The 16,218-nt window shown below is 47.2% G+C and overlaps 1 protein-coding gene across 4 annotated transcripts in view; it reads left to right on the top strand.

Annotated features, from left to right (window-relative positions):
- Positions 1–16,218, top strand: part of Enpp6 (ectonucleotide pyrophosphatase/phosphodiesterase 6) — a 119,651-nt gene that overhangs the window by 40,545 nt on the left and 62,888 nt on the right. For all 4 annotated transcript variants that reach the window (XM_040731828.1, XM_021225207.2, XM_013110698.3 and 1 more), the window contains exon 2: positions 12,907–13,086. In XM_040731828.1, the coding sequence (XP_040587762.1) occupies positions 12,930–13,086 (157 nt within the window). In that variant the 5' untranslated portion in view covers positions 12,907–12,929. The remainder of the gene's footprint in view (positions 1–12,906; positions 13,087–16,218) is intronic.

Below are 16,218 nucleotides of genomic sequence, written 5' to 3'. Positions count from 1 at the left end.
AGTCTTCACCTCTGAGGAAAGAGTTTGGAGGTGAACAGCTGAGGAAGGTAAAGCCCTCCGATGTGATTAATGTTCTGATGAAAGAAAGAAAAGACCCAAGAGACCCCTCCCACCCTGTCCTCTGTGCGAGGAAACCCCGAAGCCGCTGCCTTCAATCTTGGATTTCTCAGCCTCCATAACGGTGAGAAATGGTGTTTCTGCTGTTCAGTAAACAACAGCAAACCTTTTCTTCTGCTTGCTTCTCTCTATAGAAGGGGGGAGGGTTTGGCTGATTGGTTGGCTCACAATACTTGATTGAAGTCATTGTTAGTTCACAATCCTGAAAGAGCTGGCTTTGATCTATCAATGGCTAGCATCGAGGGTTACTCGGGTGACGATTTGGAATCTGATCATCCTGTTTGGAGATCACCCATGGACCAATTAAAAGCTTGACTGGAGACCGTGGCTTGGATCCAAGACTTAACTCTGCCTTGTTCTTTGTTAATTAAATTCCTCATCCTTACTACTGACTCCTGCCCTAGGCCAGACAGCTGGATAACTCCTTTTGACTCTTGTCCTGGGGAAGAAAAGGAACAGAAGAGAGGGTTCACACCTCCTGCAGCCAGGCAGTACTGAAGGGACAGGAGCCTGGTGTCTCTGAGTCTCAAGTCACCATCTCCATGAGTCTGAGGAAACTGATGACCTTGGGAAAGAGAGAGTAGCTGGGTCCATCACAGAGGGAGCTGGAACCTTACCACAAGGGAAGGTCAGTGGCGGGGCTTTAGAGTACAGATATAGGCTGAGTTCCATCTATGGAAGAAAAGATCATCAAAATGAGTTATTTCTTCTTCCAAACCCCTTACTGCTATTTGAGGCGATACTAAAAGGTACAAAGAAATTCTTTTTCTTTTCCTTTTTTGTTTGTTTTTGCTTGTTCGTTGAGACAGAATTTTTCTGTATAATTTAGAGCCTGTCCTGGAACTTGTTCTGTAGCCCAGGCTGGCCTTGAACTCACAGAGATACACCTGCTTCTGCCTCCTGAGTACTGGAATTAAACACATGTGTCACCATCACCTAGCAAAAAGTCCTTTTTCACTTGTAATGAACTCAGCCACTTTCCAAGTTTGCACAGAGATCGAGGTGGATTTTATCACTGGAAACTTTATTTATTTATTTTTATTCTTCTTCACACAATACATCTCACCTGCAGTTTTCCCTCCTCCCAGTTCCCTCTATACACTTCCCATCTCCCCCAAATATTGTTTCTCTTTGGTAAAGAGCAGGCCTACCAGGGCTATTGACCTAATGTGCCTTAACAAGATACAATAAGACTAAGCACAAACCCTCTTATATCAAGGCTGGGCAAGGCATCTCAGTAGAAGGAAAAGGGTCCTAAGAGCAGACAAAAGAGTCAGAGACACCCCCACCGCCCATCTATCAGGAGTACCACAAGAACAAGCTAATAACCACAGCAGGGCAGAGCCCTGCAGCTTTGTGGCTGCCTGCCTGGCATGACTTCAGTCTCTGTGAGGCCTGCTTGGTTGATTCTGTGGGCCATGTTCTCCTGGTGTCTTCCACCCCTCTGGTTCCTACAGTTCACCAGACTTCTTCCAGCCCCTTCCCCCCTCCATGTGCTGGGAACTGAATGCAGGACTTTGTTACTGATCTACATCTCCAGGACTCCTTTGAGTTTTGATAAAAGCAAACTTTCAAAAAGTAGACGTGTTCAAGGCAGAAGTCCAGAACTTTCAGTTTTCTTCCTATGCCAGAAACAGTTTTATTCCATATTTTCACTGTTAGGGAATTGTTCAACACTACTGGGCCCTACATAAAACAATGCTCCCCCACACCTTGTCTGGTGACCTCAAAACAGTGTGAATGTCTCCAGAAAAAAACTCTTTTAACATTTTGGGTGTTTTTTTAATTGCATTCTTACACTTCACGTTATAATCAAAGCTATCTCCTGCTATCTTGGACTTGCAAAATTTGTGACTCACTCTAATCATGACCCTGTCTGGCACACACATCAGTAGCCACTTTTAAAGAAGTACAAACCGTGAGCTTCCTATTTCAACTTAATCTTACATATTTTATGTGAAACTACTCCTTTACCTTTACCCTACTAAACTTGATCTTCATATAAGCTAAGAAAATAGAATAAATATTTCCCAACATGGGTGATATTCAAAGCAAATTTCAATTTGTAAGTTAAGTGCTCAGAGCAATGCGTGGTTAATTCTTTTACATGTCTTGGCTGAAAGGAAGTTATTTGAAAAGTTCCCTAATCTAAACAGAGTCTAACTTAATCCTTAGCCTCCCAAATGCTCAAGAACATGTGGTATGAGGGCTCCAATGTCTAAAATTCTGACTTGCAGAACATATTCTTAAGCTTCCTGACTTGTAATTGACTATATAAAGATATTTCTTGGCGCCATGTCAGCTTAAGGGAACATGTATATATGACCAGTGTCTAAAATGCATTAACCCGAGACCCCAGATTTCAGAACTCTGGGAGCCTCTCTTTTCACAGCTGGACTCTTTCCAGAGGGAGAGGAGATCTGAGATCACTGTCTTCTTTGTCTTCCAGCACCCTACCCTTAAGAGGTACTTACAAGGATGCTGGAGGGGGGTGGATAGTTGGTTATGGGAGATAGCATTCTGTCTGGTATTCTGGAGAGCTGTGTGCTTCCATGTGGACAGCACGGTGTTTGAGACAATTACTGTGAAAAGGGCCAGAGCTTGGAGAACTGGGCTGGAGGGATGGGTTTTGGTGCGGGCAAGCATGTTGAGAGACTCCTTTTTACCCCAACACTCTGCCCCCTCACTAGCTGCATTGCCCCAACCACAACACTCAGACACCATGACGCTTTACTTTTCCCACCTGAAAGTCAAATGGCAGAAGTGTGCCTGTCTCTGAGAGCTATGCTGTAACGCCACAAGGTGAAAGCAACTAGAACGAGACACACTCAAGGTAGCCTGGGACTGGAGATGGCAGCTCTTTTTAAACTACCCTCCAAACACCTGTTAAGCTCCATTTCCCACCCTCACCCCTCTCCCCATCCTGCCTCCACTCTGTTATAAACTTCACACCAACAGGGTCCCACTGCGTCTCTGATCCCAAGATGCCCCAGGGAAACGGCTCATCTTTCGGACTTCAACTCCGGCCCTTGCCCTCTAGCCTGATTTGTCCCCTTGAAGGTATCCATTGCTTGAGGGTGGTAGTTTCACAGATTACCTAAAGTAGTCACGTCCTATTTTTTCTGCGGGTCCATCAAGTGTGGATTGAGCTCCAAGACCTCCAGTGAGTGCCTATCTCAATAAGGGACAGGGTTAAACCTTGTGTATACTACGCTACTTTCTACATAAGGACCTTCAAGAGTTTATAAACCAGGCACAGGAAGAGGCTGGTAATCATCACTAACAAGAAAGCAACTGTCATGGTCTGTTGTAACAAAAGTCCTGTTGGTGTGTTCTCTTGAGCTCGCTCTTGCCCTCCATCTCTCTCCCTTTCCCGTTGGATTGTACTCTTGGTTTTCATGGATCCCTAGGAAGCTGTTCTCAGTTGCTACTGGTGTGTGTGATGAACTCTCACACCCAATGTTCTCTCCCACTCCTGACGTGAGACATCCCCTCCTTCAGTGTTGCCTTGCTGTATACACTGCCTTCTTGTTATGAAAGACCCCAAGCAGGGGACTTTCACGGGAGGGAGACCCGAACCCAAGGAACACCGAGACCACGAGCTTGGATGCAACAGCAAGAGGCTTTATTGATAATACACGGGTACCCGGGGCATCTCAGTCTCGGGAACTGAGAGCCCCGAGCTGGGGACTCAGGGGTCCTTTTATAGCAAAAAGCGGAGTACAGAAGCAAGAAGCCTAGTTACAGGACCCTGATTGGACAATGAGGCCGGGGCTCACAGAATGAGGGCTATTGAGGTTTCTCTCAGAACTCAAGTCTCGGCCTTGGCCCTATCTGAGGAACAATAGGAGGTCTCTGTGCTTGCCCAGTCTTGCTGGGCTGGCTATGCGGACGCTATGCAGATAGCAGACACCTGTGTCCTGCCTGGACAGAGATAGTAGTGACTATTCAGCTGTAAAGACCTTGAGCTGAGCTTCTTTCTGATCAGAAAATGACTATTCGGCTGAGCTGTGGGGGAAAGGAATTTTCCATAGGCCTCAGCCACCTGTGCTGGGACGGGGTCTTTCATTCCCCCATTGCTCTTGTAACTGAATGAAATCTTTCATTCAGAGGTTTCTGCCATCTCGAAATCCCTTTGCTTTAGCTGCTGGTATTGTTGAGTCAAAACCAGTGATTGTACAATTGATAACCTTTCCTTTATGAACTGGGTCAATCTGTTTAAGATGCATGGCCCAAACATCAGAATCAAAAGTATAATGATCAGGGGTCCCTGATCAGGGGTCCCAATCCTCCCCCACCAGATCACATAGATCAAAATACAGGGTGGGGAAGGTGTCTGTCAGAGCCCCAAGTTGGGAACTCAGGCTTGCAGTCTGTCCCGTCCCCAGATTGGTTATCACCCAAGTAATATTGAATACTCGGTGAGGACTTCCCTCAATAAGGGGAAAGGTAAGCATGAAGCATAAGAAGGCAATCAAACAACTCGGGAGAGTCTTATCTTTAGAGGATTTTGAGTGCGCTGGGCCTTCCATCCTGGGTCCGGATCCTCAGGGGAGGCAGCTTTTACGTGCGAGGCGTGTATCCAAGCAGCAATCCCGTCCACCTTGAGAGCAGTAGGGGTGGTCAACAGGACCGTGTATGGTCCCTTCCAGCGGGGTTCAAGGTTCTTAGCCTGGTGGCGTCGGACCCAAACGCTGTCTCCCACGCGATAGGAGTGAGGGACGATAGGGTGTCTCCTCTGGTCTCAGTAGGCTTGGGCCAGGGGCTTCCAGACTTCCTGCTGAACCAGCTGGAGTGCCTGCAGGTGAGCTTGAAGAGAGGGGGAATTGGCATAGTCAGAAATATCTTGGTCAAAGAACTGAACAAAGGGAATGGTGGTTCCATATAACATCTCAAAAGGGGTGAGGCCATGGGGGCCCGGTGTATTCCGGGCACAATAGAGGGCAAGGGGGAGCAAGAGGACCCAGTCTTTAGTGCCAGCTGCCAGCGATAATTTAGTTATAGTCTCCTTAATGGTTCTATTTATTTGTTCTACCTGTCCTGAGCTTTGGGGTCAGTAAGCACAATGTAATCTCCAATTAATCCCCAACAAGGTGGCCACAGACTGACTTACCTGAGAAACAAAGGCAGGCCCGTTGTCTGTCCCCAATACCTGTGGCATTCCGTAACGGGGGAAGATTTCTTCAAGAAGTTTCTTGGTGACCACCTTCGTCGTCTCGTGCTTGGTGGGGTAGGCTTCAGTCCATCCCGAGAAGGTGTCAACAAAAACCAGGAGGTCTGTGAAATCTATTTCCCAGTGCACCCCAGGCCGGTGCCCCCGAGCTCGGGTCCCCATGGGTAGCTTTAGCCTGGTCGCATTTACGTGGGCGCAGGCGTCACATCGCTCAGTCACTTGCTTTAGTATTTTCCCAACAGGTGGCGGGTATTTTCTTCCCGGGCTAATAGTTCTCGCATTTTCCTGGAGCTCAAATGAGTGAGTTTGTGTAGGCTGTTAACCAGATATCTAGTCATTAGGCGGGGAAGGACAGTTTTCCCTTGATAGGTCCAGAGACCATCATGTACTCGGGTCGCCCCCAGTCTTTTCATGGCCTTGATGTCTTTTATCTTATAGTCCCATGACGGGGAGGTCTTCTCGGAAGCCTCATTAGTTACAGGGACTACAGCTGCCTGGAGGAGGTGACTGCTGCTTTCCAAAGCCAGGGCAGCCTCCTGGGCGGCCAGGTCTGCCCTCCGGTTTCCCCGGGCGACTGGACTGTCGCCTTTCTGATGCCCTGGGCAATGTATAATACTGAGGGCGGTTGGCAGGTGCAGAGCCTCTAAAAGGGCCAGGATTTCCTTTTTGTTTTTAATGTCTCTGCCCTCTGAGGTCAATAGCCCCCTTTACCTATAAATTTCACCATGGATGTGAGCTGTGGCAAAAGCATAGCGGCTGTCTGTGTAGACAGTGAGTTTCTTACCTTCTGCCAGTCTCAGGGCCTGTGTCAAGGCAATCAGTTCTGCTCGTTGGGCTGATGTTCCTGGCGGCAAGGCCTCGGCCCAAATTGTTTCTGACTCAGTTGTCAATGCAGCACCGGCTTTCCGCTCTCCTTGATGTACAAAGCTGCTTCCGTCCGTGAACCGGACAAGGTCAGGGTTGGGAAGGGGTTGATCCATGAGGTCAGCTTTCGTCCCATGGACCTCAGCCAGGACCTGCAAGCAGTCATGAGTCTCTGCTTCCCCCGGATGGGGAAGTAGCAAGGCGGGGTTCAGGGTCACCGGAGCCCCGGAGTGAATTCGGTCCTTGTCCAGCAACAGAGTCTGGTAATGGGTCATCCTGGCATTGGTGAGCCAGCGGCCCGGTGGCTGCCTGAGCATAGATAGTCAAAGGCTGCCCCAACGTCAATTTGTCAAAGGGTTCAGTCAGATCAGATAACCCCAGAGCTGGGGAGCTGAGCAGAGCCTTCTTGATGTCCATGAAGGCTTTCTCCTGGCTCTCCCCCCAGTCAAAGTTGTCCCAAGATTCCCAGGTCTGCATCCTGCCATTCAAAGGCAAACAGTGGCTGACTGTCTTTGTGTAACCGCAGGCAGAAGAAGGCATCCTTTAAATCCAGGACTGAGTATCAAACATAGTCAGGTGGCAGTCCACTCAGGAGGTTATAGGGATTGGGGACCATGGGGTGTATGTCCTCAACCCGCTTATTGACTTCCCGGAGGTCCTGGACCGGCCTATAGTCATTGGTTCCTGGCTTCTTGACTGGCAACAGGGGAGTGTTCCAGGGGGACCGGCAGGGGGTTTGGGTCTCTGAAAGGTCCTTCTTTCTAAGTGAGGCCCCCTTTTTCCCTCTTTCTACCTATCCTGTCTCTGCGACTACTGTGGCCAACAGTTTAGTCATTTCTCTGTTACGCTTCTTGTCCCTTGCTATCCTGTCTCTCTCATTTCCTGTCTCTGACATTCTGTTTCCCTCTTTTCTCTCTCTCTCTCTGAGCTTCTCTTTTATTAAAAAAATGCGTTCTGTCTCCCTCAATACATCTGGTAGTGTATACCCCTGTCATATGGGGTATACATTCTGTAAGCTTCCTTAAGTCTTTCAAAAAATGCGGCTGGCGATTCCTCTGCCTTCTGAACTATCTGTCTTACCTGGGCCAAATTTATAGATTGCTTATCTGTCTTTCGGAGACTCGCTACAAGCAACTGGCATTAAAGACATAGATGGGTCCTACCTGCCTCAGTGGTGAAGTCCCAGTCTGAGCAGCATCAATTTCATTTGGAAGCTGCGTAGGTTGTCCATTTGCCCCAGGAACAATTTTTCCGGGCTTCAAGAAGGACCCGCTGTCTCTCCTCCGAAGTGAGGAGGACCTGTAAAAGCTGTTGGCAATCGTCCCAGGTGGGCTGATGGGTAGTAAGAACCGACTCCAATAAATCAGTCATTTTCACAGGATCTGCTGAAAAGGAGGGGTTATTACTTTTCCAGTTATAAAGATCTGAGGCAGAGAACGGCCAGTACTGCAACTGGCCATCATGGCCCGTCCGGAGGCAGGGCGGTTGAATCCGGGAGCGGGCTGAGGCCGCGGCGCCACCCGGAAGGGCCGGAGCGTCTGCCGGGGAGCGGGGGCGAGGGGCGTGGCGGCCGCTCTCTGACCCGGTCCATCGAGGGCCGCAGGGAGGCAGACACAGCTCCCCTCGCATTGTCGCCGGTCGCGCCGTCACATTCAGGGCGCCCTTCGCGCAGTGGCCGGGACGCTGAACGTGAACCGGGAATGAGCTGCAGTCCGAGCAGTGCCTGCAGCTGCCGCGGTGGCGGGGGTTAGGGAAGAGGAGGGGGAGGGAGGGTCATAGACCAGCACTTCCCAGGTAACTATACTTGGTCCGGGTGGCCCTGGGGTCCAGGATCCATGACTTTCTCTTTCACCTGGAAAATAATTTGAGAGTTAAAGGTGCCATCTCGTGGCCAGCCAACATCAAAAGTTGGCCATTCAGAAGAGCAAAAGGTGATCCATTGCTTCTTGCGCGCATCGACAGTCCGGTTACGAGCATCTCGAGAGCGATGACAAACGACATTCAGACGGACGAACAGATAAGAAACAAAAACAGATTTTCGCTGCGCGGCTTTGACGAAAGTCAAAAGCAAATTCAGATCGGGGACGGGGGCCTTGTGCTCCCGTCCTTGTCCCCTATCAGGATGGAAACTCCCTCGGCCAGCGGGACTTCCCCAAACAGACGGGGCAGATTCCTAGGCATCTACCCCAAACAACCGAGTCCCTAAGAACTCCAGCTCCAGATACAGACCTACCCCAAACAGACGAGTTCCTAAGAACTCCAGACGGGGCAGATGGACATCTGCCCCAAACAGACGGGGCCCCAAACAGACGAGTTCCCTAAGAACTCCAGACGGGGCAGATGGACATCTGCCCCAAACAGACGGGGCCCCAAACAGACGAGGCAGATCGTGTCCTAGAGCTGCGGTCGGTGCCACCAGATACAGATGTATACAGCTGTATATTACAGACGCAGGCGCGATAAAACAACAGGCATAGACAGACAGACAGCAGACAACAGAAACAACAGAAATTTAGTCCGGACAATTCTTACCTCCCAGAAGTGGGTCGGTGGTCCCTGGGCGGGGTCTCAATTCCCGGCCAATGCACCAAATGAAAGACCCCAAGCAGGGGACTTTCACGGGAGGGAGACCCGAACCCAAGGAACACCGAGACCACGAGCTTGGATGCAACAGCAAGAGGCTTTATTGATAATACACGGGTACCCGGGGCATCTCAGTCTCGGGAACTGAGAGCCCCGAGCTGGGGACTCAGGGGTCCTTTTATAGCAAAAAGCGGAGTACAGAAGCAAGAAGCCTAGTTACAGGACCCTGATTGGACAATGAGGCCGGGGCTCACAGAATGAGGGCTATTGAGGTTTCTCTCAGAACTCAAGTCTCGGCCTTGGCCCTATCTGAGGAACAATAGGAGGTCTCTGTGCTTGCCCAGTCTTGCTGGGCTGGCTATGCGGACGCTATGCAGATAGCAGACACCTGTGTCCTGCCTGGACAGAGATAGTAGTGACTATTCAGCTGTAAAGACCTTGAGCTGAGCTTCTTTCTGATCAGAAAATGACTATTCGGCTGAGCTGTGGGGGAAAGGAATTTTCCATAGGCCTCAGCCACCTGTGCTGGGCCGGGGTCTTTCAGTTAGTCACTTAGTGGCCGTGCTTTCCTGTACTTTATCAGTATTGCAGTGCTTGTGTGAGACCAACCCTTAGACTGGTGAGCAACTTAAAGCTTACTGATCACTTCTTTCTAGAATACTCCATGTTCTGAGAAAAAGAAAACCTTTCACAAAGGAGGACAACTCTATTGGGTACTAATTCATACCCGATGGATCAAGTGTTAGGGGATCCCATAGGAGAGGGACTACCTGAGGTCCCTTCCATTTCTGTCTGAGATGTGCCCAGTGGCATCCTAAACCTTACACATCTGTGTCAGGGGATACACAGACCATGTGGCCTTTGATATTTGCTTAAGGACTTCTGTTAAAGCTGTCAACGCAAATTTCTTTTTAAAAGTCTTTGGATTTTGTTTGTCCGTGTGTGACACTCATCTTCTGCAGTGGGCCTATAGTCTAAGCAAGGAGGTTTTGATAGATAGAGGAGGGTCTTTGATGATGACACCCCTTCTCTTGCTCTTTAGCCCGGGGGATTGGCAGTGACTATCTCTGTGTTGTTTCACCACTGACTACTCTAGTCCTCCCCACTAAGTAGCCCCAAATTAAAGGGCATTATTTGTTCATCGCCGGGATCTAGAAGGAGTCCAGCTTTGGATCTATTTAGTATGCTGGACCAGCACCACTTTTTGAGAGTTCTGCTCTTTTCAAAGCAAGTAAGCCACATTCTTATTTTCATAGGAGAGTGTCATTTTAAAAAGCAATCATCTTTATTTTGTTCTGACGAATAACTAGTGTCTCACCTCTTCATGCTTTTCTAAACACTGTCACCTTTGTGTGGCATGTGGGAAACCCTTCGCCCATCAAGTCTAAGATCCTCTGAGAAGCCCCCCTTGGCCCTTCCAGACAGATGAGGCTGTATGTTCACATGTCTTGTGTGTGTGCTTCTTTAGGATGCTCCTTAGTCCTGCTGTCGCTGCAGACAGGAAAAAGTAAAAAGATGCTCTTCAACGCAACGAGGGAGGTGGTCAGAGAAAATGCAGGGCATGCGGTTACACCTGACTTTTCATAAGCAATAAGGAATTCTTAGTATATCCCACATAGTATTTGGGATATATTTGGACAGCTTTGTTTTTGATGATTGAGGTGGGAAGGCCCAGCCTTGGTTGTGTAAGAAAGCAGTCTGATCAAGCCGTGGGAGCAAGTCAGTAAGCAGCACCCCTGCATGGCCTCTGCATCAGCTCCTGTCTCCAGGATCCTGCCACTGCTCCTTTCAGTGACAGATTGTGATGTGGAAGTTGTGTGATGAAACAAACCCTTTTCTCCCCTAAGTTGCTTTTGGTCAGTGTTTTATCACAACTGAGAAGCAAGTGAGGATGTGGGAGAGGGTTTCCCCCAAATCCATGTAGCAGTGTTCTCGCTCAAACTGGACTCCACAAGAGGGAAACCTAAAGCCGTTGTGGTTGAATAGAAGGCTCAGAGGACGAGGAGTCTGGTTAAAGTTGTCAAGAGAAAGCTTTTGTGACCACCAGTGACAGATACAGTGCCCAGAGCCTGTATTTTCCTGTGTCACATGGAGGCTGTCCAGTTTCTCACTGGTAGAAACATGGGACTTGTGTGGGGCTGGAGAGCCTCCGGTGGTGCCATGGCTCCAGAACAGTAACCCTGTGCATCAGTGCTGGGAAATATTGAGAACTGTGCTGCGGAAAGTTTCTCCTAGCGCTTAGAGTAAATGTTCCAGATAGCCGAGCCATAGCAAGGCTCCTCAGAAAGCACAAGCTGGAGAAAAATCAAGCCCCGCAGATGCGTAAAAATAGATATGGGTCAGGCAGGAATATGGAGATGAGCACTCCGTAGGCTGTGAAGCTGGTACACTGTGTTTTGTTTTGTTCTGTTCTGTTTTCTCAGCTACAACTTTCACCCCCTGGCAATAAAATCGCAAGAATGAGTTGCAAGAGAGAGAGAGAGAGGAGCTAGGTAAAGAAATGCACTGAAGTCAAGGCTGAGGCTGCTCCAAGCACACACTGACAGCCTTGCTGTGCTTATGGGATCAAAGATGGCTGAGCTGGGGGAGAAGAGAGAGGGCAGATGGGTGAGGGGTGTATAATCTGCTGGCTTCCAGAAAGGCAGTTTCTCTGCAACAAAGGGCTGGCTCTGGGGACTGGCCCAGCGCCTGTTGTTCAGCCTTTGAACAATAAGGGCAGTCCACCAAAAAACAAACAAACAAACAAGCAAACCCAACCTCTGAACATGAGTCTGGGGTGATTCTTTATGAAATATCTGGATCCCCCAGAGATGCTTTCCAGGCTCTCCCCCTCTCTCCCCACCTCTCTCTCCCTTCTTCCTTTCCTGCCTCCCACCTCTCAATCCAGACTCAACATCTCTACCATGTGCAAGAAACCTCTCCTAAATTTACAGCTAGACAGCAGAGGGCGAATGAGGGTGGGAGGGTTTGGGCAGATTCTGTGCGCTGGGCATGGAGGTTAAGGAAAAGGGACTGCCCTATGACTTGGGGTTCAGTGGTTGTTTAAAGTACACTAGAGATTACTTTGGATTGTTTTGTGCTTCTTGGCACTTGGCATCTTCTGTAAACTACTTTTGCAGTGGCCATTATCATGATTGCCTATGGAAGCATGAGCAAACAGCCTTAAGAGGATAAAGGAGCCTAAATTCATTGTTTTAAAGGAAGATATCATAAGCATGTCTGTGGGGTAGGAAGATAGGGTGGGGGGGAGGGGAATCCTTAGTGTGTTTCAACTTTCCCTGAACTAAAAGTTTTGAATGAAGAAGAAAGATGTTTCTGTTTGATGAACTAGTTAGCACATACCCCTTTCTCCTGATCGACAGGGGCATCACTGATGGTCATGATCTGAAGGGAAGCTACAGTCTGGTCCCCTTCCTAGCCTCCTGGGTCCCTGGAAGCTGGTCTTGTTTATGCAAAGACCTTCTGTTGGGTGTTAAATTAGAAACCACTTGAGGGCAAAGATCAGGCTTCACATTTGACCCTCTATGTTATTACAATATATAGTAGACAGGAGTGTGTGTGTGTGTGTGTGTGTGTGTTCAGTTAGTGTGAGTTAAATTCCTTAACCATGGAGGGATTGCTTGATGATTCTATTCTCTCTGCTCTGTTTCACTTTTAAATTTTGTTAGTTCACAAGCAAAAGCTAATGCTTCAACTTAAAGTACAAACTCTTTTCTTTAGCTCCTTGGGCTTTACATTTAAAGCATGACTTGTGGGCTGTCTGGCTTTCTGTGATGAGAGACAAAGCTTCGCCTTTTATAAACTTTGACTATGAAGGTTCTGGGAATTGAACTCAGGTTGTCAAGCTTGGTGGCAAGCTCTTTTACATACTAAACCATCTCACCAGTCTCCTCAATGTAACTTAAAACAGAGCATCTGGTTGGAAAGGTCTGTTTTATCTTTTAGACAGGATCTCATTACACTGCTTTGGTTGGCCTCGAACCCATTGGTGGCTATCTTGTTTGTCATCATGGCATTATCTATGAAAAAGAAGCCTCCATAGTGACAACAGAAAAGAACAAGTTGTGGTACTCTCTTTCTTACATGAGAACAAAAAGCTCTTGCAATCAAATTAAATAAGGATTAAAAAATAAAGAATCAAGTGACTACGTGCTACCTCACCCCTGCAGGCCGCCACTGTGAAGTCCACCAGATGATTGGGAACTACATGTGGGATTCCAGAACCAACAAGTCATTCGACATCGGGGTCAATCGAGACAGCCTGATGCCCCTCTGGTGGAATGGGTCAGAGCCCTTGTGGATCACGCTGATGAAGGCCAGGAGGAAGGTCTACATGTATTATTGGCCAGGTGAGTGTGCTGACCTCCAGGCCCCGCTCCTCTTCCAAATCTCAAACACCACAGAATCTGCCCAGGAGAATAAGGTGGAGTCCTTCAAAGACCACATCCCAGTTTCAGACCAGCCTGGTCTACAGAGCTAGTTCCAGGACAACCTCCAAAAGCCACAGAGAAACCCTGTCTCAAAAAACAAAATAAAACAAAACAACAACAAAAAATAAGGGATTTTTACCTAAGAACTATGTTCTAAAGGCACATTAATAATTTTAGGAATTTAAAATTTTTAACTTAAAATTTCCTTAAAGATATATATATGTATATATATACATATATACATATATATGTATATATATATATATTGGTTTTTATGAGACAGGGTTTCTCTGTATTGTTTTGGAGGCTATCGGTCCAGCCTGGCCTCGAACTCACAGAGATCCGCCTGCCTCTGCCTCCCGAGTGCTGGGATTAAAGGCGTGCGCCACCACCACCCAGCAAAGATATATATTTTATATTGAATGGATTCCCTCCTCTATGCCTCGCTACCCCATTACCCCTCCTCTCTCACACTAATCCCCTTTATACACCTAGATAATTTCACTTCTATTTTTATTTGATGTATATACACATGATTTCATGTGACTATAAAAACTAGGGACCACAGATGAAATGAAGCTTGGTCTTTGTCTTTCGGAGGCTGGCTTGCTTTGCTGAATATGATTGTCCCCAGTTGCATCCATTTTACCACAGACAACATAAAAGCCACCATGGATGCGTATGCTGCATTTTCCTTACTGCCTCTGTTGTTGCACACCCACGCTGGTTGCATAACTTAGCTGCTGTGAATCATGTTGCAGGGAACTGGTGTGCGAGTGCTTCTGGGATAAGACTTAGAAGCCTTTGAATAAGCAGTTGGAATGGTGCAACTCTGCCATGCAGTAGCTCTAGTTCTAGCTTGTTGAGAAGCTGCCGTACTTATTTCCATGGGGGACTAAACTAGCTTACATTCCCACCAACAGAGCACAAGGATTTGACTCTTTTATTTATATCTGTGCAAGCATTTGTGGTTGTTGTTGTTTGCTTTCTTAGTGACTGTTATTCTGACTGGGGTATGATGGAATCTCAATGTATTTATTTATATATCAATGCTACTTAATGAGGCTGATTTTTCATATATTTGAATTTCTTCTTTTCTGAACTATCTGTTCATTTCACTACCCTATTTATTAACTGATTTGCTTGTTTCCTTATTGCTTTTTTTTTAGTTCTTTGTATATTCTAGATAGTAATCCTCTACCAGATGACAAATGTTTTCTATGGGCACATCTTAAAAATTCCATTCTTGAGCTCTATAATATCAGCAGGTACAGTGTCATTTCCTAGTTCCCTTGCTCTAGTGTCACATGCTTGAATTTCATGTGCAATGTTTTCAATGTGGAAAAGAAATCAACTTTAGTTTGCTCATTGACTTTTACAAAGGAGCTGAATATCATGTCTACACACTTTTTTTAAAAGAGTGTTTTTATTTATTTGAGAATTTCATCCAATATATTTTGAATTTCTGTGCATGTTTAATTTTCCCCGCAGCATTGACAATAGAAAATCAAAGCACACACAACTGTTTGGAAATGAATTTCATGACACCTCTTAACTGTTGACTCCTTTTATACACTTAGGTAATTGGGAAGCAAAACTATTTCATTGTAATGAAGTAAATAATGCTGCGACCTGTCTTGGCTACTGTGAAAGCCAGTGGATACTGCCATTCCTGTCCGTTGAATAGCTTTCATTAAGAATGAGGAGATTCAGGGGCAGCCAAAGGCATTTGCCACCAAACTGAAAGAGTTCATTCTCCGGAACCCACATGTTGGAAGGAGAGAACAGACTACAGTGAGTTCTCTACACATGTGCACACACACATACACACACACACACACACACACACACACACACACTAAATATAGGTAATATGAGTGTATTCAATACTGAAAATGCTGTGGATTTGTTTTTTCAGTAGGTGATGTGCAATGTGTCTTTTCCAGGCACCTGGTTATGGCACTTTCTCCAATGTTATAATACTGATCCTTGTCATGATGGAGCCAGCTATTGGTAAAGGCCTAAAAGAAATGAAGGGATAAATGAGTAGCATCTGGGTGAGAGGTAGAGAAAAGTAGCAGAGACCTCACTGGCTTTGCGCTGGGGGACAGGAAGGTGGGGACAGCTGAGAGAATTGAGAAGGCCCAGTGGATTATGGGAGAGGGCTGCTGACAGGCATGGGGGAGAGTGGGGAGAAGGATGAGTCATCCAGAGCTGAGTCACACATGGCCTGCACTGAGGCTGTGGGCTGGAGGATGCTGTCTGGAGGTGGCCACATGGAGAGATACACAGATCTCTGCAGATCTCAAAGGATCTCAGAACACAGGCAGCCCCACTGCCAAGCTGTGCCAGAATCCTGAAAGTTGTCACAGAGCAGGGACAAACATTCACAGGTAGGCTCACAAAGGACAGCACACACAGTGTTAAGTCCAAATTGGGCAGAAGGACTTATTCTACCAACAGGGATAGGTTCGGAGTGACACCAGGGGTTCTGTGCATAAACCTTCAGTCACCTAGACTGACATGAGATGCTTTGCATCAAGGGAAGGAGAATCAGTTACGTTTGACATCTCTGTGACCAAATATATCTGACAGAAATTACTTTAGACAGCAAGGGTTTAGTTTTACTCCTGGTTTCAAAGGTTAAAGGGCATAGTCACTTGGCACCATGCACTTGAATAGAATAGTTCATGGAGCCTGTGGCAGAGAGCAGCCATTCACATCACTGTGGACGAGGGAACAGACAGCAAGACTCAAAGACCTACTCCTAGTCATCTACTACTGTCAGCTACGTCCTATCTCCAAAGGTTCTGCAGCATCAACAAATAGTGCCACAGGGACAAGCATCCAAAGCACGAATCTATGAGGAGCATTTGTGACCCAAACCATAACATTAAAGCTTAGGGGCACTCCTTTATCTGAAATAGAGACCCAAGTGGGACCGTGAAGCCAGTTGCTATACTAAAAAGTGTGGGTCAATGTAGGAAGACTTGTCTAAAGGGTCAAGTTCAGATTTATGCTGGTTATGGTGAGATCTAAATCAGAAAGAAG

This window comes from Mesocricetus auratus, unplaced genomic scaffold (assembly GCF_017639785.1).
Source record: "Mesocricetus auratus isolate SY011 unplaced genomic scaffold, BCM_Maur_2.0 Super-Scaffold_100026, whole genome shotgun sequence".
NCBI classification, from domain to species: Eukaryota; Metazoa; Chordata; class Mammalia; order Rodentia; family Cricetidae; genus Mesocricetus; species Mesocricetus auratus.
This window is presented reverse-complemented; position numbering and strand designations above follow the sequence as displayed.